At 42.0% G+C, this 25,616-nt stretch overlaps 1 protein-coding gene across 1 annotated transcript in view; it reads left to right on the top strand.

Moving 5' to 3' along the window:
* The window catches only part of MLXIP (MLX interacting protein), a 107,886-nt gene that overhangs the window by 59,713 nt on the left and 22,557 nt on the right, over window positions 1–25,616 (top strand). The window contains exons 4-11 of the mRNA XM_073586003.1: window positions 3,967–4,056; window positions 4,454–4,495; window positions 7,668–7,827; window positions 8,888–8,977; window positions 13,055–13,158; window positions 14,318–14,912; window positions 20,757–20,878; window positions 21,324–21,504. Coding sequence (XP_073442104.1) covers window positions 3,967–4,056; window positions 4,454–4,495; window positions 7,668–7,827; window positions 8,888–8,977; window positions 13,055–13,158; window positions 14,318–14,912; window positions 20,757–20,878; window positions 21,324–21,504 — 1,384 coding nt within the window. The remainder of the gene's footprint in view (window positions 1–3,966; window positions 4,057–4,453; window positions 4,496–7,667; window positions 7,828–8,887; window positions 8,978–13,054; window positions 13,159–14,317; window positions 14,913–20,756; window positions 20,879–21,323; window positions 21,505–25,616) is intronic.

Consider the following 25,616-nt stretch of genomic DNA (forward strand, 5'->3'; position numbering starts at 1 on the left):
CAGGTGCTGTTAATTACACAAATTAGAGAAGCATCACATGATTTTTCGAACAGTGACAATACTTTTGTCCACCCTCTTTTTTTTATGTTCGGTGTGGAATTATATCCAATTTGGCTTTAGGATAATTCTTTTTGTGTTTTTTTTCATTTAAGAGAAATTAAATGAAGAGAATACCAAAGAATGTGTTTGCAATCATTTTCAGGAAGAAACTGAGTATTATCTGACAGAATTGCAGGGGTGTCAATACTTTTGGCCACAACTGTATGGTCAATCTGTTTTCTATTGGAGTGGAATCTTTTTCCCTGCGGCAACGCTTTGCCTGCTCCATGTCATCCAAATACTTTTTGAAATCAAACATCTCATCTGATGAGGATGAAGAAACAGCAGTAGCACTGGCAGGACCCGAGTCCTCTTGCTCTTGGCCTTCTTGTAGCCCACTCATCCTAACTGCTACCTCAGTCAGAGCTTCTTTTCCTTTAGTAAACTGTTGATCATCCAGCAATATACAATGACTCGGGTTCACATAAACAGCTGCCAGAAGAATTTTATTTTCTAATAGTGTCTCCGTTTCATTGAGGCAGCAATGCCATCTGCGATTTAAACCTCCTCTTTGGGGCAGGCAAAACAACAAGTTCTTCCACTCCTTGATAAAAATGCCAGGAGTTAAATCCTCAGCTTGTAACTTTTTTTAGTCGCTGTAAATGGGTGATGTAGCAATTCCTTCAATTCAGTCACCTGTGTCTATTGACCTTCATGTAGTGTTACCTGAGGGTTGGCCATATCTACAAGGAAAGGTTTCTGCTCAAGCAATCGCTCAATCATTAAATAGGTTTTGATCCACAATTGCCCCTTTCCCAGCACGTCTCTTCAAGATGGAATCAATTTTAGGGGTTCTAGCAGCAATAGCCAATTTCCTCACTTTGCTAATCAGAGTTCCAGCATGTCCCTCTTGCAAACTATCTCTTCTTGGCAGCTGCAGCGTGTGCTACAACACAGCACATGTGATGAATAGAAAAGAGGTGTGAAGCAGCTTCAACAAGATAATCTAATTGCAATGTATCATTTTACTGTTCTTCTGTATTATCTGTTTACTCCCGTTTTATGGGAACAGGACTGTGGCCTTCCATCTCCAACATACTGAATGTGAAATGTTCTTCTAGCTGCTGTTCACCTTCATTATTCTCATTCATCAGTTTAGTGTACTTATGTTTGAAGCATTATCAGTTACAATAGCAAGAACCTGTTCTTTTTTGAGTTCATAATCTTGCAGAACTTTTTCCACTAAGGCCTGGAGAAACTGGCTGCTGTGATGAACTTTAGTATCTTTTACTGCCAGTGTCTTAGTAACAATTTCTTTGTCACAAACCTATCGAACGTTGATAGCAAAATAGTTCACTCTGTGACGTGTGCAGGCGTCCATTTTAAGAAACATGAAGCGTCTCTTGAGAGTCTTTTTAAGATCTTCCTTTTCGTCACTAATCACTAATTTTCTAATACTTTCTCTTTCCAGAGAAACACCAAATTTGCGGGCCATTTCTCCATTAAGAGCTGTAAAAGCTGGTCATGCAAATAATGATAATGGTACACCGTCCTTCACTACAAGCTCGATGAGCTGTCTTTTAAACACATCTGCTGTCATTGTTACAGTAACTTTGTCACTTACAAAATATCTTGTAACTGGTGTTTGAGACGCTCTTTCCTCCTTTGCCTGGCAGGAAGTGCTGGGCTCTGGTTTCTTGGTGCTGCTGTGATCTTTTTCAATCACCGCTTTGTAAACTCCTGGGTGGCAGCGTTGAAAGGCTGTGTACCAACGTAAGCGTTTTTTTTTCGGTTTTTTTTTTTTTTAAGCGTTTTCCTGGCAAAAAAGCTTCAAAAACGCATACAAGAAGCATCCCATTCTTTTTAATTACCCAATTTTTGTGCACATGATGCTTTTTTTTTTTTTCCCGTGAAAACGTATCGCGGAAAAATACCCACAGCATATTAGTTAATTTTGTGGGGAAAAAAACGCATTTTCAACTATATTCTATGAGCATGTGGATGCTCCTATAAAAAAAAAAAAAAACGCGAAAAATTGCGCCAAAAATGTGCGGTTTTCTGTATACGTGGGTACATAGCCTAAATGTCTTTTTTAAATTGGATCCTCTTGAAGGAGCATTTTTATCACTGGCGGAGTATGCACTGATTTTGGCATCTGTTTGTTGTCATCTGGGTCACTTATACACTGACACACACACTTTTTTTTATGTTGAGCCACTGTGAAATGGTCAAATACAGTTGACTTCATAAGATGCTTCTTAGACATTTTGTAATTATGTAAATTCGCCCTCAAAATAATTGTCCTGTATTGCTGTAATCTCTCTTTATTAATAAAATAAAGAATTACTAAAAAATAATTGTCCTGTGTAAAAAAAAAAAAAAAAAAAAAGGTATATTGAAATTCTAGCAAGAATAGGGAATCGTGCACTGTATAATTTAGGATAGAAATAAAACAATCTTTGCATAAATCAATAGGACAGATAAGTATAAAGTTTGTAACATTTGTTAGATGGCTTTACTCTGAACTTTGTGTCAGGCTTGTCTCAGGGTACAGCTCACTTTCTTCAGTCTATGAAGAGGAGAGGAGGGAGTATGTTTGTGCCGAGTCATATTCCAGAACACACACGCGTACACACGCACGTATACACATGCGCACTTACACGCGCACACGCACAATGTCCAGCCTATGTTTGAAGACTTCCATGGAAGTAGAACTCGCCACCTCTCATTGCAGCCTGTTCCACTCATTGATCACCCTCACTGTCAAAAATTTTTTTTTTCTAATATCTTATCTGTGTCTCCTCCCATTCAGTTTCACCCCATTGCTTCTAGTCTTTCCTTGTGCTTATAGGACATTTCATAACTTTCCCAAATTCTTCTGAAAAAAATATTCCCCACAAACTGCATTAAACTACTGTACCCAATTTATTATATATATTAGGAGTCGGTCCATTTTATACCAACTCTAATTTCGACTCCACCAAAATGGGCTCTGATTCCACGACTCTGACTCCACAGCCCTGGCTGCAACATTTCAGAGTAATCCTAGTTTGAAGATCCGGCCAGGGACTGATATGCGGACACATGGAATTACTCAGCTAGAGAGTTGCCCTACAGTCATTATAATTGTAGATTAGCTCTTCCCTGGACCCAGATGTAAGGTGACATACTGTGGAATAAATCACTGACCAGGGTTAATTTTAAAGCCTTTTACGGTCATCCAGAAACTGTATCCTGGTCTGTCAGTGGTTTTAAGCCCTTCTGAACATATTCACATATTTTTATTCGAGTGTCTCACTGTGATGCTCAGTTCCCATCCGCTTTCCCCATATAGCATTGACAAGAACTGACAATCTTTCTGATCATTTTCTTGTGACCGTGGGAGTAGGCTTTATAGTGCAGGACTCTGCCATATGATCACTTTTGAAAATCACTTTATTAGTGATTTTTGTTGATAACTTGCAGCACATTTTGCCCAAATCTGTGCACTAAACTAGGCATCTTTACTAGTGGTTTATCGAGCACGTCAGTGCTTGGTACTCAAATCGAGCTAGTCAGATGCGCGAATATCGAGCATAATGGTAGCAAATGGCCAACCCGACCCTTTTTCTGGAGGACAGAAACTCTCTCTCGCTTGCGATCTCTTTCTCTCATAACTCACTTACGGGGATCCGAGCACCACTCGTCACTGCTCGATCGAGTACCCCGATGCTCGATCGCGCCGTGCCAAGCACTCTTGCCCATCATTAATTTTATCTCTGTACAGGGAATACACATTTATTGTCCTTTAAGTGGGCTAGGGAGAAATTGACGAAAAGTTTTGTTAGGGAATACAGTGGTCTAGAACAAATGCATATGTTTGCAGAGCACTATAATCTTGTGAAAGTGGAGGTCTGCTGTAAAACTAAGTATCCTACTGTTCTCTAGGCCATCGCAACTGAAGGAAAATACTGGAAGAGAAGAATAGAGATAGTGGTGAGAGAATACCACAAGTGGAGGACCTACTTCAAGAAAAGGGTGAGAAGTTTCTCCGTAACATGGCAGATCTGTAGAGATGTCTGACTTTCTTATCCATGTGAATGGTGCTTGCAGAATACAATGCAGGTGCTGCAGAAACCTCCCGGTAAATTCCTTGTGGCTGCTGTATGTGGTTGCCACGCTTTATATAGTCTCATTACCAGCAGTCTTATATTGACTTGTCCAAATCAATAGGATTCATCCGGTTATACATGGCGCTCAGGTTACTTACTGGCGCCAGAGAATCCAGTTATATGATAAATGTGCTTTGCTTATAATCGCCCCGAGCTGTAATTGTTTGTTTTCACAATAGGATACCAGTTTGGGTGCCATAAAGAATGCCAGGGGATTGCAAGGAGTCAATGACTAAATATAATTTATTATATTCTTTTTACAGTTACAAAAGCACAAAGATGAAGATCTCTCCAGTCTGGTCAAAGTAAGTAACTTTCTCCATATCCCCCCCAAAAAATAAAAAACTGGTTTGAGCAGAATGTGACAAGAATGACTGCACAGAGCCAGGGACATATTGCCACATCCTGCACACAACAAGCCTTTTTTTCAAGACGGACACCAAAACCATTGACTATTGGGTCTTGATGAACGGCTGGATAGCAGCCATCTTATTGAGAAAGCAGCCACTAAGTAAATGGTAGACTCTGTGTGCTGCCCCATGATGGCAGTGACTATCATGTATTAACCCCGTACGTCCTATTATGTGTCCATATTCTGCTAAGGTAAAATGAGCTGTAAGATAAGACTGTAGAAGTATTCTTGTTGAAGACCCCCTTATAATCCGTGTTGACCATGGGTGACACATTCACACCTTTTTACAGTTTTGACATAACATACAGAGGATTAGAATTCCTTTGATATATTGATTTACTTCTCTTAATTTGTGCCAGCAGAGAATGTTTGCAGGGTTCCTGCAATAAAGATGAAAAAAATCAAATTATATAGAAATAGTGTTTTTTGTGTAATATATGTTTGTCGCTTTACTGGAGTTTCCGACTGCTCGACACTGCACCAGTGTGTGGCACAGCACTGGATGTAAAATACAGGTTTCTATACTGAAAGCAAAACTTGATAAAAACCTAATTGGGGGTTGTGTTGAAAATTTTAAATTCTCTATCACCAATCCTATCAACTTAAAGGGAATCTGTCAGTAAGATCGTCCCTCTTAAGCCATCTATATGGGCATGTAGGTCATAGGAAGCGGAATACAATGATACTTTGTCTGTGATCCAATGTCTTATTCCAGAGAAATCCAAGTTTTTTCTTTATATGTAAATTAACTGTTCAGGACTATGGGCCAGACACTGATCTGCATGAGAATCTGCCTCCAGAGATTATTATAAGTAGAAGGGGAGTTACCAGTGTGATGTATAATGGCCGCTCTCTGCTCTTCTGATCTCATAGCTGTGTGTGACTGTAAGGCTGAGTTCACACATAGCGTTTTTTTCGCGTTCCCGCGGCGGTCTTAACCGCACGATTTTGCCGCGAAAAATAAGCATCCCATGCATTCCTATGGGATTCCGCAATGCTGTGCTAATGCTGCTGTTTTTACCGCAGCGGAATTGCTTCGCGGTAAATGCAACATGCTCACTAATTTCGTGGAATCGCGGCGATCCCGCACCCATAGGAATGCTTTGTTCTGCTTACCTTCCGCATATAGCTGTGCACACCATGCGAAAAGTAAGCAGAACATTTGCAGATGGTACCCACGGTCCGGAGGAGAGGAGACTGTCCTCCGGGCTTTGGGTACCATATCCCTGTAAAAAAATAGAATTTAAAATAAATATTGTTATTCTCACCTTCCGACGTCCTGCGCAGCCTTCCCGCCTCTCTCCACACTCCCGGTCCCAGTAAGCCTTTGCGAGCGATGACGTCCGTTCTCGCAGGATCACGAAGTCTTGTGGTCATTCGCGCGACGTCATCGCGAATGACCGTGAGACATTGCGATCCCGCGAGAACGGACGTCATCGTGGTAATTGTCGCAAAGGATTACTGAGAGGCGGGAAGGCTGCGTGGGACGTCGGAAGGTGACAAAATAAATATATATATATATATATATATATATATATATATATATATATATATATATATATATATATATATATATATATATTTTTATTATTTACAGTCTATCTTTTACTATTGATGCGCATAGGCAGCCTCATTAGTAAAAAGTTGGTCACACTAGTCAAACACTGTTTGACGATTGTGACCAACCTGTCAATCAGTTCTCCAAGTGATGCTACAGATCGCTTGGAAAATACTAGCAATTCTGCAAGCTAATTACGCTTGCAAAATGCTAGTTTTTCCGTGGGAAAATCGCAGGAATTTAAAATGTGATTTTCCCATGGAATTTCGGAACTCTCGCGGTAATTTCCGCGAGAGTTCCGCTACGTGTGAACCCAGCCTAAGGCCGGGGTCACTCTAGCATACATTCTGTCTTGCAAGAGAATTGGGCCGATTATGCTAATGACACTCGGCTCAAACTCTAATCAGGCTGTGTGAGTTTACTCAGATCAAATTCTCACGCATGAGAGAATCGCTGGACAGATGTGGAGAAGATGGTAACTTATTTTCTCCATTGTCTGTATCAGACTAATTCGGACTGCACTCGGACAACATCTGGGTGCAGTCCGATGTTTTACACGCTCCCATAGACTTGGATGGGTGCCCGAGCTTCGATTTGCAGAGCCGCTTGCAGCATGCTGCAATATTTTTATTTATTTTTTTTTTTTTTTCTCAAGCTGAACTTACAAACAGCAGAGTTGTGAGAGCTGCAGCTCCTAACATGTTTGTAATGGGGCAAAGTTCGGTTCTATTGTTCTGTGTTAGTTCCATGTCTCACACTGGTAACGCCTCCTTTCATTTAAAATAATCTCTGGAGGCAGAGTCTCATACAGATCAGTATCCGGCCCATAGTGCTGAACAGTTCTCTGGGATAAGACCTCAGATTATGTATCATGGTGTCATTTATTCAGCTTCCTAGGACCTATGTGTCCATATAGAGGGCTTAGGAGGGTTGACCTTACTGACAGATTCCTTTAAGAGGGAATCACTAATTTTGCATTTATGTGGAGCTTTGCTTTACTCTCAAGATCTAAGCATTGGGCTGTTTGGGTTTCAACGCTCACCTTTAGCCATACTTTATGGGAAATGATCAGTATATGTAGGATATTATAAAAAGGGGGAAGTCAATAGCCATAAAAGCATAAATGGACACAGTCTGTAAAAATGACACAATGTTCTGCTTTGTGCAAAACCCACACACCTGCAGAAGTATCTAGCGTGTGGCTGAGGAGCGCACACCTTTATATACCCCATATGGTATGATGTTCTCCCCTGGAAGCAATGTCTCTAGGAGCAAATACCGCTGTGTTACAACATGCTTTGGAGTGTTCTGAATTTTTGTTAAATGTTGCTTTTTGTCATGAATGTCATACCCTGCATTACAAAGTGTGGAAACCTTAGCAAGTCCAGCGAACACTCTGCAAAATCCACATGCAATGCAAAGTACCCATGGTGCTAGAACTACAGCGTGTAATTTGGTGAATGTACTTGCTGTACACTACAGAGTCGGGTTTCTGCTTGTCTCGCAGGATGATGATGTTGTACTTTGGCACACCAGTGTGGATGGCAGAGATACGCCAGTGCCGATGGAAGAGGAGCCTCTTCTGGACATGGAGATGCTTATGGCGGAATTCAGTGACACTTTATTTTCTACTATTTATTCACATCAGCACAACCCAAAAGAGATTGGTAAGGATCATAGAATCGTAGAGTTGGAAGGGACCTCCTGGGCCATCTGGTCCAACCCCCTGCTCAAAGCAGGATTCGCTAAGTCATCTTCTGGCGGGATCCCAGTGTTCTGCTTCCATATTGGATTACATTATTGACCCAGTTTGCTACATGCGTGGATCTGTACAAGGCTTTAAGCAGAATATGGATTTCACCATTATTTGAAGCATGTGTGTGCCTATTCTGATTGTAAGTCATTGACTATTGCAAAATGTCCAGAGAAGCTGATAAGGCACCAGTCCCAGCATATAAATAGTCTTCCGAACTCTTTTGCAGAGCAATATGCCATACATCCCATCTGTCGGTGGTGCTCACATTAAAATTTCAAATCGTGCATCCAAGTAAAAAATGAAAAGCGGCACTCGCTGGGTATGCGACTTATGATTCCTTTTATGACGCCGGCATGCGCAGTTGTTTCTTATGTCCCGGAAGTATTTCGTGTCCATGCGCACTACTGATTTTCAGTTTTGCCCTCCGTTGAGCAAAGCATACTGCTCATGAGCGAGGTCAAATGTCAATGCGCACGCGGGAAATATGTACACGATCTTCACAGTGAAGGATGCGTACAGCAAGCCGAAGAGGGGTGGAGTGAGGGAGCAGAGGCAACTTCCATCGGACAGATTACCACACAAGGCGGGACAAAAATAAAAAAGGATTTTATGGGTGATGCATGGGGAGTCAGGGTTTCAGAACTATTTGTAGAATGCATAGATGACACTCAAATGATATTTTTACCTAGTAGGCCGAAAAAGTGGTGACAGGTTCCCTTTAATACCCGGTACTGCTGCCGGCAGCGTGCGGCTGCATGTATTTCTATGTGCAGTGCCAGGTATTAAGATGCGAGACTCGTCTGAATTTCTCGCATGTGTGATCCCGGCCTAAATCTCATACCCTGCCCGGTGAGCTCCGCTTTTTTTTTTCTTTTTCCTTGGATGCATCATTGGCTATTGCATTTGGCATAAATAATACGCTGGACCTTTAACCAGGCAAATGTTTGCTAATGCTATCCTATTTATTACAGCACATGCCGGGAATGCAGATATGATCCAGCCAGAGCTTTTTCCACTGCAGCCCAACTTGGACTTAATGGATACATTTGAATCCTTTCCAGGTTAGTTGATGGATGAAGATATGAAGAACAATGCTCCTCTGCTTTAGCCTGTAATGGAAGGTCGCCAAGGCCAAAATATTTTTGAACAAAATGTTTTATTTATGTACATAAACAGATTTAGTAAGTATATACATAGTAGTTTTATTTTCATCTGTGCACATTTAAGTTTTTATTATACACATTGGCGGCATTGCTTTTGTTTATATAGGTTCATGACTGATTCAATCAGTTTTGGCAAGTGATGTCCTATAGTAGGCTATTGAGTTACCATTGGTCTGGTCTATGGTGTTATTTACATGTAAAATTTACTTACTGAGAGTATTTTCTTTCTTTGTTTTTATCCTAAAGTCTTTCTGTTATTAGGCTCAGTGTAAATATGCACTTACACATTGCACTTATACCAACACTAGATGTGTGCCCGATGCTGTCGCATCTGGAGGGCAGTAACCTCACGATGGGGGCGCGTGTAGTCAGGCGGTGGGTCCTGGCGGGGGTCTGGCGGCGGCATCTTTCTCATTACTACCCTCTCATTATACCCCCTTCATTACACCCTCTCATTATACCCCCTTCATTACTCCCCTCTCGTTATACCCCCTTGTTACACCCCTTTCACAGCCTTGTGATTGCAGCAGCAGCCGGGATCGCAGTGGCGGCCTGGATTTGAGCGGCCGCTGGGATTGCAGCGGCGTTCGGGATCGCAGCCGCGTCCTGGATCAGAGCGGCATCACTTGGGTGTTCCAAAATGGTGGTCGGGTGCGGCGTGGTGAATTGTGGGATTCGGGGGACATCCAGACGGAAGTGGATGACGGACAATTTAAGGCAAATATATATATGCCTTAAATTTTCTACAGGAAGTTATTTTCACAAGTCTGGGTCCTCCTCTGGCTCTGTTAATTCTGAGGCCTGCTGGAACATAGAGGTTTATTTCAGATTGGGTACACCTTGGCGTGGTGGGATGGACCCAGATTGGGTACACCCTGACTTGGTGGGTTCTTTTTTACGTCCTTTTAATACAAATTGTGTCAACTTAAGACCCAGTGTTATTTACATGTACTTTTTTGATTTATTTAACTGCAGGGTATTTTCTCACTTTGCTTTTACCCTAGGTTCTGTCTATATTTACTAGGTAGAATAGCACTGCAGTTTGCACTATGCCCTGTTGCAAGGGAGTTTTGGAAATAGACTATTCACGTATGTTTCTTTGGCCTGCTACACACCCAACATGATCAATCTATCTGAAAAATGGCATTGCCAACCCTTTTTATTGAATGGTTTTGTGTTTGGAAGTTACCTGGTTATGGGGCACATATCTTTGGAATGGTAATTTGGTTTTATCGAACACTACTAGTTTAGAGCCGTGATCACATTCTGCATGTATGAACAGGAGATAAGAGAAAACATATATGGTGTAAATTTTTATATACTATCTATTAAGCTTGCCATAATATCAATGTCTAGCAGAAGGCTTTGGTTTAGCTTCACGATGTTCATTTTCCAGAATTTAACTTTAACTTTCCCATTGTGGTATAATAGGACATTGTATATAATCATGGAGCTCATGTATCGGGTCCAAGAATGTACTTTTTCCGCGGAGTTTACTGTAGGAATACACAACAGCTGCAGGATTATGTTGAGTGTTGACTGTTATAAGTTTGTGAATACCGTACCGCACGACAACTTTGGTTTGTTTGTCAGTGTTCTCTGTATCCTGCATGTTGTAGTGATACAGATAATGGACGCTGCATGTCCCAGGTAAAACAGTGTTTACTCCTAGAATGTCTGAGTGTTATTGATTCTGCTGAAATCTTCAACATTCACAATATTTTATCTGTACAGTCAATTTCTTAGAATTACATTAGTGCACAGAACGATGACCTTTTTGTGTTGATCGTTTGAAAAGATTAGTGGCTGGAAAGGTCCTCTTCTAATGCTAAATCTTGGTCCCGAGTCATCTTGCACTAAACCGTGAAGGGGCGTAGATGAAGTTAGGGCTCTTTCCCAACAATTCCATGATTCATGTTACAGACACTCTCATTTCCTTTATCTCTCATGCGTTTACCATGATGATTGATTTATTTTACAAGGTAGGTTTTGTCCTCATGGTTTCTAACCAAGCAGTCTGTGCAACTGTCTAGGTCGCTGTTCCAGCACATATTGTGGGTAATGTTGCTGTCCTAGGTATAGAAACGCAGCCTGTAACAGTTGGAAAGAAAACTTGCCCCAGTACAATTGTACTTTTAAATCAATGGTGGTAAACACTGGAAAAGAAGGAAGTAAAACAAGACTTGTAACTGTCTGATGATGCGGAAAAGGCACTGGGCAAAGCTTGATGAGTGAAACCTTAAACCGGTCCTGCTGGTGACTCTTCCCTTTATGAACTTCCCTAACACGTGCAGTGTCGGCAAGAATTTCATGACTTAATGAGCTGCTTAGACTTCACAACTCTGATTTTGGAACTACATGTAGAGCTTGTCAGATCTTGTGAAATTCCTTTTTCAGTGGGGAAAAAAAAATTTGGAGAATTTTTATCAACTTAATACATTTTGTCAAATTTTATGGTAAAATCAAATTGGTTAAGTCTTAAATCAATACATACACTTGACAAGCAGGGCCTATAAGTATTCCTGGAGTTTTTATTTTATTTTACTCATTTATGTAGCGCCATTAATTCCACAACGTTTACAGACTTTATTGGCACTGTCCCCGATGCGGCTCCAACAATGAGGGCGAATAGGAAAACCGCACATATATGGAGCATATCACAAACTGGTCTAAAGAGATCCATGTAACAAAAATAAGGGGAAATTTTGGTGAAATGGACAATGCTCAGCTTTTTCAATGTTGGACCAGTAAACTATCCGTGAGAAGAAGAAAAATTGTAATGCAGAGGCAGGGGTGTCATTCTGCAAGGGGCCCAAGATGAAGGGTTTATTTCTTGGAATAAACAGCTGAGCGATCTATATAGGGGCTTTTTTAATAGAAATGTACTTGTGTTCCTCTATTGCACATCCTGGAACTTTATGAATAAATTGATTATTCCTTATTTTGCTTAAGGGATTGGCACTGACTGGATGATGTTGGCATTCAAGTACATGGCCAACATGACCATTAGATGTAACTGTTCTCCTTATCCTTCTCAATTTGCCTTGATTCTGGGAGAAACAATGCAATCCTGATCATAACATTGCAGGGATGAGCATGCAAGCCTTTAGAACTTTATACCCTCCAGCAGTGTTTGGTCACAGGGGTGGCGCTGGTGCGGGTTCATGTACCACTTTGTGTATAGAGAGCAGCGGTTGTAACTGCCGACCCTTATGCTGAGCTGCTGTCAGCCGGGGCAGCGGTTAAAGCTGCCGCTCCCTATACACTGAGCTGTGACTGAACCCGCACCATCACCGCTCCTGTGACTGAAAGCTGCCGGGGGGAATAAAGTTCATTTCTTCCCAGCAGCAGGGGTCTAAGGGTCCCGTTACATTTAGCGATGCACCAGTGATCCCGACAACGATACGACCTGGTCAGGATCGCTGGTGCATCGCTAAGTGGTCGCTAGTGAGCTGCCAAACGGGCAGATCTCGCCAGCGACGCAGCAGCCATAAGCGATCCATCGGCGGTCGCTGTTACCTGTCACACGCAGCGATGATGACGACTTCCGCCTGCGTCCATGAGACGCTAGTCGGCGCCAGCGGGACGCCAACGAGGAAAAAATGACCCAGGCACTTCGAGCGAGATCAGCAATATCCAGCGGGGGGAGTCGGTTGCAGGTATGTGTCACACAAAGCAAGATCGCTAGCGATATCGCTTTTGCGTAACAAAATCGGTGACGCTTTAGCGACATCGCTAGCGATCTCGCTATGTGTGAACTATGAGTGCAGTGCTATTAACTTACAGATTAACCCCATATATGCAGGTTAATAGCATTTTTGTTATGTGACTGGTTCCCTTTGAAATTGGAGGAAACCTTGCCTGTTTATTTTGTCAATATGTTTTTACAAAAACTTATTGTCACTAAAAATGATTCAGTCACATGTAACTTGAAAGTGTTAACTAAGGTTTAACATTTTTTTTTTTTTTTCCCAGATATTTTTTCTTCCAAATCCCTGTCATCCACTTTATTCAGTTCTTCGTCTTCTGTGCCTGCCGTCCCACTGCCTGACCCTGCGTTGCGCTCCTGTAACCAGGCGGTAAGAAACCTCTTATCTGCATTTTATTCCGCAGCCTTAGGCCTCGGTCTCACTTGCGTGTAAAATCGGCAAGTACGATTCAAGAAAAAAAATCACATTGCACTTGCACCAATGTTATTCAGTGAGTTGGAGCTCATCTGCGAGGTTTTCTCAGCTGGAATGTGGATGAGAAAGGAAATCCCAGCATGCTGTGAGTGGCCGCGTATATCGGACCAGACTCGCCAAAGCAAATCACTGGGTGCAAGAAAGAACAAAACCTTTATGGCACATGGACCATCCGTATGTTGTCCGATTTTTATGGATATATTACCATTCTGTAGCATAGAACACAGTAAGTGGTTGTAGAATAATAGTTGCAGAGAAAAGAAACTCATTGCATACGGGTGCTAGACGAGAAAAAAATCACATTGTACTCGCAGGACGACACTCGTCCTACTTTTCTGGATGAAAATCCTAGCTTTTTTTTTTTTTTTTTTTTTTTTCCACAGATGTGAGCAAGGCCTAAGGGTGAGACTTGCTGGTCATGAAAGAGCCAGGGGAACATCTAACTTTCAGGCCTAGTGTCAGAGGATAGGCATTTTGGTGAAGGTTTTATTTATTATGCCTATATTAAAATGTTCTGGGAAAATATACAATGTAAGACTAAATTCACACCAGCATATAAAAAACGTAATCATTTTTTTATCCAGGAAAAAATATTTACATCTCTGTCATCCGTTTGGGATCCGTATTGCATTTGTTTTTTTTGTTTGTTTTTTTTTTTTTATAAATGAGCAATACCAAATACAGTTTCCTAGGTATAATGGCAATGTAGTCCTAAAAATCCAATGCTATAGTTAATCCTTACGGAATCCAATTATAACTTTTTTTTTCTTGCACCCATAGACTTGAATAGGCAAGTGTCATCCAAAGCATGGAAGAGTCTGCAATTATTTTTTTTTTTTTTTCTTTTTTCCGCCCAAACATTGTTTGTGGGTGAAAAAAAACAAAACTCAGTAGGGCTGTCCAATTTACCAACTTTAGTCCGAGTGCTTTCAATTTTTTCCACTGACTGCACTCTTGCCGAAAATACTGTGGTGTGAACTCAGCCTTGTGTTCCAGGATATTGGTGCAGAATTTTCTAGTTAATGTTGCTATTCACCCAACCTTTTTCTTCCAGCCTCCTATTTTACCATCAAGCACCCTTGCACCAGTGAATCTTGATGAGGAGTTAATCCCGTCTCCAGGTCCTCCTTCCATCCTTCCTCGAGTATCTGAAGTGAGAAGGGAGCGAGCGTCCAGTCTAGGCAGCATCTCCGCTGTCCATGGGCCAGTCAAATTTAATTCAGAGACTGCTATAAGCAACCAGCACGGTTTTGTCCCTGTTTTTCCCCCTCCAGTGACGAATTTCCAGACCCCTTCTGCTCCACCAGCCGTGCCTCCTAATCCTCGCCTGGCACCCCAGCCTTCCTTTGCTAGCCCGGACAGTGATAAGTTCCACGTGTGTAACTCCACAGTTATCACGCACACGGCCTCTGCTACTCTGACTCATAACCCTTCTGCAACTACCTTCAGCCAGAGCCAGAACCTCATTCTTGCTACTCAGCAACAAGTGCCTTGCAACATTTCACTGCAACCCGCAGGTGTGGCTCCGCAAAATGCCCCTCATTCTAGTACATACTATGCCATCTCCAGCTCTGGAGCCAAGAAAAAGCAGCCTCAGAAAATTGTGCCTGCACCCCAGCCAGAGACTGTGTCTTTACTTTTTACTCCTGGTAAGCTTATTTACTGCATTGGCGCAACGCAGGGAATCTGAATGAAAAGCAAGTGTTCAATTCTTACAATTGTTCTTACACCATTAATACTGCTTTCCTTCACTCTGTGTGTTTAAAATTTTATACATCTGGTACTACATGTTGACCATGTCATTTTCAAGCAGGAGCCAGGTATTGAGCGGCTTTCCGGTTTTGGTTGTTTGGTTTTTGAACCCAATTTTAAAGCAATGTTAAAGTAGTGGTCCGATACGTCTAATGTCCTTTCTAAATGTGTCTTTTAAGCCACTTTTGTCACTTGCTTTTTTCGAAAATTCCCTATACTGCTATTCCCTTTTTTTCCTTCACTTCCTGTGACTGTTTCATTTGAGGGCAGTCTCAAATGGGACATCACAGGAGGATGGACCTGCACTTACTTTCCCTAACATTCTATCATCTCCCCATAGCCCTTCCGAAATAGGACGTCATCGGGGGTGACTTACCATAGCTTTTATCACTGCCGTCCCCTGATAATGCACTGTATTTAGGGGGTATGATGAAGTGGCTGCTGCCATAGTCTTCGCTTCGGACACCGTTTTCTTTCTGTCTTTGAAACAAATCGTCGTCAGGGGCGGTGTTAAAAGCAGGGTGAGCAAATCGTTAAAGAGTCAGCACTGCTGTCACTCACCCTGCTTCTATCACCACCCCTTGATTTGGATTAGTTTCTGGGAGAGAATGAACGGTATGAGAAGCAGAGATTTCTGCAGGGACAAAGTGTGGTGGTGGCCATTGAAGATGGTGAGGACAGCAGCTATGGTCACGTCTATCAACCACCAACCCTGTTCCTGAAAAAGGATGTCATCGGGACAGCGCTGACAGAAGCTATGGTAAGTGACCACAGCCGCCTGCTGATGACGTCCTGTTTCAGGGGGCGTGATGAAAGCTGTGGCAAAGAGATTACAGGGTCCTCTGTTGTCCTGTTTGAGAATCGCCTCAAAATAATAAAAAAAAAAAGTAAAGGAAAATAAAACAGATTAGCAGGTTCAGCTGGAAATTATATAATAACGCACACTCCAAAAGTGATTAAGGCTTAAAGATGGATATTTATAAAGGGCATTATAGGAATTTGACCACCTCTTTAAAAGCACCAAGTCACTTCCTAGGAACATAATATTGGAATAAAAAAAAAAACCTAGATCCATGTACTCCTCTAAGGGTATGTGCACACGATGTCTTTTTCAGGCAGATTCCGTCTGACGTTTGCCTGAAAAGTTCCACAAAACATGAACATAATGCACAGCAAGGTAAAAACGACATTGCTGTGAACTTTTGTGGTTTGACTACCAGGGCTGTGGAGTTGGTAAGCCAAACCTTCCTTACACCGACTCCACGACTCAGACTCCGACTCCCACATATATTGCTTATATTTAAGTGAAAAATTTATTGTAGTGCAATCTGAACATCAGACATTTAACCATTTTTATGATACAATAATTAAGATATTTAGAACATAATATATTTATTGGAATACAACTTTAGAAAACAACTGTAATAAATTGTAAATATGTAATACACTATATAATATTGATTACTTACACTGTGTATATATATGTGTGTGTGTATGTATATATGTGTGTGTGTGTGTGTGTGTGTGTGTGTATGTATATATATATATATATATATATATATATATATATATATATATATATATATATATATATGTATGTTTATGTGTATGTGTATATATAATATTTTTTTTTATATTATCACTATGTACTAAACTATGTAAGTGGCAAAAACAGTTTTCAACAAAAACATACTATATAACATACTAAATTTTTCTATTTCTTTGAGAGCAAGTGAAACATTTTGCTGAAATATGGTCCATCTGCTTGCTATAGGAGACGGAGTGAAATCTTTTTCCTTTCAGCAACGCTTTGCCTGCTCCATGTCATACAAATACTTGTCAAAGTCAAACGCCTCATCTGATGAGGATGAAGATATGGCAGCAGTAGCACTGTCAGGACCCAAATCCTCTTGCGCCTGGCAGTCCTCCTGTAGGCCACTCATCCTAACTGTTACCTCAGTCAGAGCTTCTTTTCCTTTAGTAAGCTGTTGATCATCAAGCAGTATACAATGACTTGGGTCCACATAAGCAGCTGCCAGAAAAATTTTATTTTCCAATAGCTGTGTCTCTCTCCGTTTCATTGAAGCAGAAATGCCATCTGCGATTAAACCTCCTCTTTGGGACAGGCAAAATAGCAAGTTCTTCCACTCCCTTATGAAAATGCAAGGAGTTAAATCCTCGGCTTGTAATTTTTTAGTGACGGTAAATGGGTGATTAAGCAATTCCTTCAATTCAGCCACCTGTGTCCATTGACCTTCATTTAGGGTTACCTGAGGGTTCGCCATATCTATAAGAAACGGTTTTAGTTCAAGCAATCGCTCAATCATTAAATAAGTGCTGCCCCACCGAGTGGCTTGATCGACAATTGCCCCTTTCCCAGCACGTCTCTTCAAGATGGAATCAATTTTAAGGGTTCTGGCAGCAATAACCAATTTCCTCACTTTTCCAATTAGATTTCCAGCATGTCCCTCTTGCATACTATCTCTTATTGCCAGCTGCAGCGTGTGCACAAGACAGCACATGTGATGAATAGGAAAGTGATTTGAAGCAGCTTCAACAAGATCATCTATTTCTAAAGTATAATTTTGCTGTTCTTCTGTTTGTTTGTTCCTCAGTTACATGAACAGCACTGTGGCCTTCCATCTCAAACATGCTGAATCCTAAATGTTCTTCTAGCTCTTGTTCATTACTCTCATTCATCAGTTTAATTGTACTTATCATGATTGAAGCATTGTCCGTTACAAAAGCAAGAACCTGTTCTTGTGTGACTGTAGCCTTAGATCAGGAATAGAACAGCCATTTATAGGACATTTCTTAACTTTCCCAAATTCCTATGAAAAAATATTCAGCACATTCTGCATTGAACTACTGTACCCAATTTATTATATATTTTATACCGACTCCGACTCCACAGCCCTGTTGACTACTATTAACTACTTCGGGAATTGTAAACCATGAAGCAGTTAAAAGAAGTAACTTGTTCATTCGCCAGGCAGCTTCAACTAAGATGTCGCTCTCTACTACATCTGTAAGTAATGAGAAAAGGCGCAGGTGTTGACAACTCTGCTAGACAAGTAATAAAACATCGGTCACACTCGCTCACTTGCTCCACTCACACAGGTGACTTTGGCCCCCCATCCTCGTGAACAGTGGGGGTTGCAGCAGTCAGACTGCGATCATACAGAGATCACCTATCATGTGGCTAGGTAATTTGTTAAAAAGGTTGGACCATAAACATTTAACAGTCACTACTTCCTCTGGCAGTGAGATCTCTATTCTTGCTGCTTCTACAATAAAGCATCCCTTTTTAAGCTTTTCCATCCCCCACTAGACACAATGGCTGCCTTTTTAGTTTATGGTTGATGTCCGTAGACAAAATAATAAAGCGCATACTTTAAGAGTGTATTAAAAGTCAATTCAAAAGTTTCTAGACTAAAGCCTAATGTGTCAGTGTTTCTGGGTGCAGCTGCCCCATTCCATGTTTTCTTGTTGCCCTCCCTTAGAACCTGCTCCATTTGATGATCTTGTACCCCAGTGTGCAGAACTGCGCACAATATTCCATAGTCTACCCTGCCTCGATGAGCAGCTGCCTGGCATTGGTTACTTTACTGTTGAATTATTGTGGTATCCATATAGACAATGAAAAATATAATATTTAAGTGTCTGGCTCATAAGAGAAATCCAGTATCATAGATCGGGTTTGAGGGGTAACGTTTCTGCTTGTGGACATGACAATATCAGTAGTTTACTTAGCAGAATCCTGCAGACAGGTTCTGTTTAACGAGCCTTGCAATATGACTTGGGATAAAAGCCAAACCAGAATCTCAATTTGCAGATCAGATGAAAATAGTTTGCACTAGCAGAATAAACTCCTATACTGCTCACCAATATAATATATATATTGCTATTTACTGTAACTAATATTTAATCGACATTGACACAAGAAATTTGACTTTTTTATTTTGCAATAAGTGTAAATTTTTTGCCTACAATTTGAGGTTGGCTCCTCAGTGGACATCCCGAAACGTTGTTGTTGTTTTTGTTACTTTGAATCCATGTTGATATATTAAAATTTGAAAATTAGCCAGTTAAAATAATAATAAAAAAAAATGGAAAGTAAACAAGGACCCCTAGTGGTAGGTATATATTACTGCAGTTTAAGGCTAAGTGCAGACGTACTTTTTAGCCCTGCAGATTTTTCCACGCAGAATTGAAGAAATCCGCAGGTCAAATGACCTGCATTTTTCCTGCGGATTTCTTCCTTTTTTTCCTTGTGGTTTTTGTGCGGTTTTCCCCTGCGGATTTCCCCCTGCGGAATTTGAAAATGGAGCAGGTGGAAAACCGCACAAAAGAAGTGACGCTGCATATTTTGAACCACAAGAAAACCGCGCGGAAAAATCTGCAGCGTCTGCACAGCGGTTTTTTTTTTTTTTTTTTTTTTTTTCCAATTGCTAACATGCTACTGTACACCACCAATGCGGATATGCAACGTTTCTGCGCGGTAAAATCTGCTGCGGATCCGCTGGATATCTGCATCGTGTGCACATGGCCTAAGCCTGTAGAAATTGACACATTAACCATATATTATCACATTGAGAAATTATGAATTAGCAATGATATTGAGAATAGGTTATCAAATGTGATATAGGAGATACTTTGTGCTGGATATAACGCACCAAAAACTGCCAAAGTTAGGAATGTATTCAAATTGATAGGAAACTATAAAGCTATGTCCACACGTTGCTTTTTTTTCTGCAGCCAAAACCTGATTTCTTGGCGGCGTCTTTTATTTTTTTTGCGCATTTTTGCTACGTTTTTAGGATCACAAAGTTCAGATTTGCTTCCACCTCGCAAGCAAAGGTGTTGGGTCATCAATGCAAGACACACATGAAACCATAACTTTTTTTTGGAAAAAAAAAAAGCAATTTGATCAAGTTATTTAGTGGAAAAAGTTTGGATAAATGGTGAATATTCTGACCAAAAAAAGCTGGATTAGTGTATGAAGGCGATGCAGCCATGAACTTGTTATGGGTTCATGACACAATGCGCTATTTCAAATGTAAAAACAATGGAGGAAGTTGAATTGGTCGGTCTTTGTTTACTGGACACATTGGTAGGGCATTGTTTACTGTAACACATCATTAGTTTCATTATGGTATACTATACAAATTGTAGCATCCAGGCTCATATGAGGACACCAAGACATTATAGTTTAACCTTGGGAAAATCACAAAAATAGATTGGTTTCACATCCCACCTGCATTTTTTTTTCACCAAAAACTCTGCAAAAACTGATGGCAGCGTGTTTGTTGCTTTTTTTTTTTTTGCACTTAAGCATTGCTTTCTGAGGGTGAAAAAATGCTGCAGAAAATCTGAAAAAATTGACATGCTGCAGTTTTCCAATTCAGTCAGGAAGAAAACAAGTGTGTGCATGAGGCTTCTGTAATCTAGCTTTTGCTGGTACTGTAAAAAGCAGCTTATAATTTGCATTAAAAATGCAGCTTGTGAACATGGCCTAAGGGAAATTGTCTCCTCCCTGCAAAAACTGCCGAGATCTTGTGACCCGTAAGTAATTCATGTAGAAATTATATTGCAAAATTGTATCATTTTTGTTTGCACAATGGATAACAATTTTTTTCCGACCCCTTAAATAATGCAGTGGTCTGTCTTTGCCCCCTCTTACTTGTATATTTATGTACACTGTGATACATGGTGTCGATTCTGACTCGTGTCTCTTTCAGCGCACTTTTCAGGTCCGACTCAAGCTGTGATCGTATCTCCTGCCTCGCTGAAGACCGATACCTTGTTGGCTCCAAGGATTACGCAGTCCAATGTTGTCATCGCGCCAGCTGGAATCGCAGGAGTAAGGCTGTTCATGGGCATTATAAACTTGCACCATTTCTTATATTAGTCTCATCTAAAGCTTTAGGCCGGGTTGAGGCGGCCATACTAAAATTTGAGCCAGTCACATCCGCAAATTGTATATTGATCTAGATCATGATAAAGGGTCTGTGCACACGGCGTCTTTTTCAGGCAGACTCTGCCTGGAACCCACCTGGAAGCACTTTAAGGAAAAAGAAAAACCTTCCAAAGGCAAAAAATAAAGATGACAAAGAAGTCTCTTGTGGAAAAACACTGCCAGCGTTTTTCTAAAGTATCTTATTCATTATGTTGGTATGACTGCACCTATAAGAAGCTATGTGCACATGCTCTAACACAGCAAACTTTATAGATTCGGCAAGCGAATGCTGGCTGGTACGTCAGCTGTATGCAGAACCAATACTTACAACTTTGTCTTCATCTCATAGACCTCTGGGATGTCAGAATTTCATGGGAGTATTTTTGTTGGACCAGCAAAGAAATCTCAGGGGAACCAGAAGTCCCAGTCAGCTGTTTCTAGGCTCTTTCCCAGTCCAAGTCAAGATAACCTGGTGAAGAGAGAGATGACCCCATTACAGAACTGCAGTACTGTGCCCTCTCCTTCATCCTGTGAGTTCAGAAGACTACGCCATGCTGTGATGTATTTAATAGCAACATATTGGTTATTTTTCTGAATATTGGTTGTCCGTTTAGCTATGATGGACATCCTAATGCACGGAATGTGTGTGTGGGCTTAGTACACTGTTTAGACAGGTTGCTGTGTTCTCTTCCTGGTGTAAGGCTCTCTTCACATCACGCTAATGGTATATGTCAGGAATATTCCCTGATGTGTGCCAATGTGCATTCATACTGTGGCATATGTCAATAATCAGACACATTCTCAGGGTTTTTATAAATGTAATCTCACTGCATAGGAAAGTGTGGTCTGCTTCCCTTTTCATACATACGTATCCACATACATATGTACCCAATGAAAAAAAAAAAAAAATATATATATATATATATATATATATATATATATATATATAATCTCAATCTCCAATAAGAGGAAAGAATAGCATAGCACTCACCGATCCAGGTGAAAAAGTCTACTTTATTTAGCAATCCACATTAAAACTTCATGGCTGGAGGGAGGAGTGAGCAATGTCAGACATTGCTCACTCCAGCCTCCCGGCCATGAAGTTTTAATGTGGATTGCTAAATAGAGAACTTTTTCACCTGGATCGGTGAGTGCTATGCTATTCTTTCCTCTTATTGGATCCATACATTGTTTTCTGCATTAGCACCCGAGATCTCGGGGTTCAGCCTCCACGAGCAGTATGGACATGATAGTCTCACATCGGCAGTAGTATTGGCAGTGCCGACTTGCTTTTTCTTTACACGTTTAATATATATAATTTTATTTTCCGGTGTATATGATGAAAGGGCTTATAAGATAAGACGCCCCCCAACTCTTCCAGTTAAAATATAGTTTGGGATATACTCGCCGTATAAGACTACCCCTCTTCCGGTGTTTGCTGTGCTGTAATGTGCATGACAGCGCGGCAAACACCGCTTCTGATTAGTGGAGAAATCATCCCCGCTGGTCAGAGAGCTGCGGTTCCCATGCTGTCAAAACGCAGCGGGGAGCGCTCAGCTGTGATCAGAAGTATAAACTTTACCTTCGGTCACTGGTGTCAGCTGATAGGACAACCTCTCCCATCATCCGACACCTACCGCTAATTACAGTGAGAGCAGGAACGGCGGATGGGAGTATTCATCTGCTGCTCCGGCGCTGTAAATACGGTAGTTAAAAAAAACAAAAAACGGCATGGGTTTTCCCCTATTTTTGCTTACCAGCCAGACAAAGCTCACGAGGGCTGCAACCCGCAGCTGTCAGCGTTAGCAAGGCTAGTTATCAAGAATAGAGGGGGTCCCCACGCTGTTTTTTACTTCAATAAATAATTTTTTTTTTAAAAAAAGGCGTGGGTTCCTCGGCCATTTTTGACAACCAACCTTGCTAATGCTGACAGCTGGTATTCTCAGGCTGGTAAGGGGCCATGTATCTCCCCCCCCCCCCCCCCCCCCCAGCCTAAAAACAGCATTGAGCCCACGGCTTACACCGATCCATTACTAATCCTATAGTGGTATGGGAAATAAAGACACAGCCAGAATAAAGTCCTTTATTAGAAATAAAACAAAACACAGTTTTCCATTTTATTTAAACGCCTAATCCCAGCGAAGCCCTCGATCTCCTGTTTATAAAAGTAAAATAAAAAAACAACAATATACCATACCTGTCCGTCGTTCTGTCCCATGCCATAATCCATGTCTGGGGGATAAACAGTTTTCAACCTGGACGATGCCAAGGTGCAACCGTCCCGGCTGAAAACCACTGGTGATTGAAATGCTGAGAGCGCAGCCTCCGTGACTAGCGGTGACAACAGAAGCTGTGTTTGCCACGCTGTCATGTACCTGGTGTTCGGGCAGCCGAACCCGAACAGTACGGAACTTTACTGTTTGGGTTCACTCATCTCTACTCCTGAAAACTGCAGTGAAGCAGTGCAGGCCACTTTTTTTTTTTTTTTTTCTTTTCTATACCCCGGGCGTTCCAGACGCCTGCAGCTTGCTTCACTAAAGACTATCCCCCGACTTTTAAGAAGATCTTCAGGGGTTAAAAAGTCATATTATACGGTACATACATACCCGTGTAAAAGTTTAGGGTCACTTAGAAATTTCCTTTTTTTTTTTTTTTTTTTTTTGAAAGAAAAGCAGTTTTTTCCAATGAAGCTAACATTTAAATGATACAAAAATACACTCTATACATTGTTAATGTGGTAAATGACTATTCTAGCTGCAAACGTGTGGTTTGTAATGCAAACAGCGATCACTCCAGTGTTCTTATGGTACTCTGTGTTTGCTAACTGTGTAAGAAGGCTAATGGATAGAATACCCTTGAAAACCCTTGTGCAAGTATGTTAGCACAGCTGGAAACAGGTTGGCTGTCTAGAGAAGCTATAAATCTGACCTTCCTTTGAGCTAGTTGAGAATCTGGAGCATTACATTTGTTGGTTCCATTAAACTCTCAAAATGGCCAGAAAAAAAGAACTTTCATGTGAAACTCTACAGTCTATTCTTGTTCTTAGAAATTAAGGCTTACTTCTGTCGCCTCATTGGGGGACACAGAACCATGGGTGTTTATGCTGCTGTCCACTAGGAGGCGACACTATGCATAATCTGAAAAAGATTAACTAAGGCTCCTCCTCTGCAGTATACACCCCTGGACGGCGTCAGCCTTCTCCAGTTTTTGCTTAGTGTCGCAAGGAGGCACACCTAAAGAATTTTTCTTTTTTTCAGTTTTTCTTCAGTTTTTTTTTTTTTTTTTCTTCCGGATGACAGATGAAGAAAAGTGGGTCTCCTCAGTGAGACTCCTGGCATGGCTCCTTCCTCGGCCCCCTATTATGGGGTGCCCAGTTGAAGTTGAGATGGCGGTTCCCCATGTCGCTCCTTCCCCAGTCCTGCGGGTGCTTGTTCGAAGTTGAGACCCCCCCTCCTTCCCCAATTCCTTTTGGTCTTGGGTTGAGGGCGAGGAAGAAGCCCCCTGACGGTGACAGCAGCACCCTCCCCTCTGGGGGTATTAGGTTGAGATGCCGCAGGTAGGGTCTGTCCATGGCAACCTGCGCATCATCCAGGGACCCCAGCCAGCTGCCGGCTCCTGTCGGGGGGAGTGCGGGCAGGCATAGCACATGCAGACACAGGGCTCTCTGCGCCCCTGTGTCTGCGGCAGCATTAGTCTACAGCGCCGCAGGGGGACCCATCACAGGGCCCCGCTTCAGGTTGTGGCCCCACCGCTAGCCTGCCTTTCAATCCGGGGGGGGGTCCGGTTAAAATCCTACCCCCCGGACTACTGTGCCGGCCTGGAGCCCTTCCTGGGCATAGAAGTCTAATTTAGGCCGCGGCTTTGGCCTAGCTGAGGTCACCGCCTCCTCTCCACCCCCCCGGATGACATGACACTCCACAGTGTCATAGAAGGGGTGGATCGAGGCAGAAAGGGCGTGCTTTTACATGGCCCTGCGTGGTTTTTTTTTTTTGTTTGTTTTTTTCAGCTCTCCGCCCCCTTCTTCTCCCTCCTCATCTCCTCGGCAGCCATCTTCGCTGCAGCAGATGCCGTCTCATACAGCAGCAGCAACACCAGTAGTCTCCGGAGGCACGGGACTGTGAATTGTCAGCGCAGGACCTAGGGGCACACTGGTGGGGTAAGATCACAGCTGAGTTCTCTTTACTCGGCTGTGAATCCATATTACCTACAAGGTTTTCCTATAGTCTCCCCTGCGTAGTCACCCCTGTACAGTCCTCTGCTAGCCAGCCTCTGTGCACTATGCCAGGCTCAAGGAAAAGAACCAGGCAGGACTGTTTTTATGCTTTCTGCACAGCCTGCAAAGCCACTCTCCCCAGTGGCAGCACGTACCCGCACTGCAAGGATTGTATCCAAAATACTGGGTCAGAGCCCCAGGAAGCCCCTATCATTGCTTCAGCGGCCGCTACCACGCCGGAATGGGCTACCCAGATGTCGCAGTCTGACACAATCCATAGATAACCTGACCTCCACATTACTCCAGGCTCTGCAGGGTCATGTCTCGGCTATGAGTGTTACCCAGCAAAGGGACAGCTCCACCCAGGGACAGGCCGTTTCTGGCTTTCCCAGACGTAAGCGGACCCACGCGTCGCGTTCCTCTGCGTCA

This window comes from Dendrobates tinctorius, unplaced genomic scaffold (genome assembly GCF_039654945.1).
Source record: "Dendrobates tinctorius isolate UK_male_01 unplaced genomic scaffold, ASM3965494v1 ptg000090l, whole genome shotgun sequence".
NCBI lineage: Eukaryota > Metazoa > Chordata > Amphibia > Anura > Dendrobatidae > Dendrobates > Dendrobates tinctorius.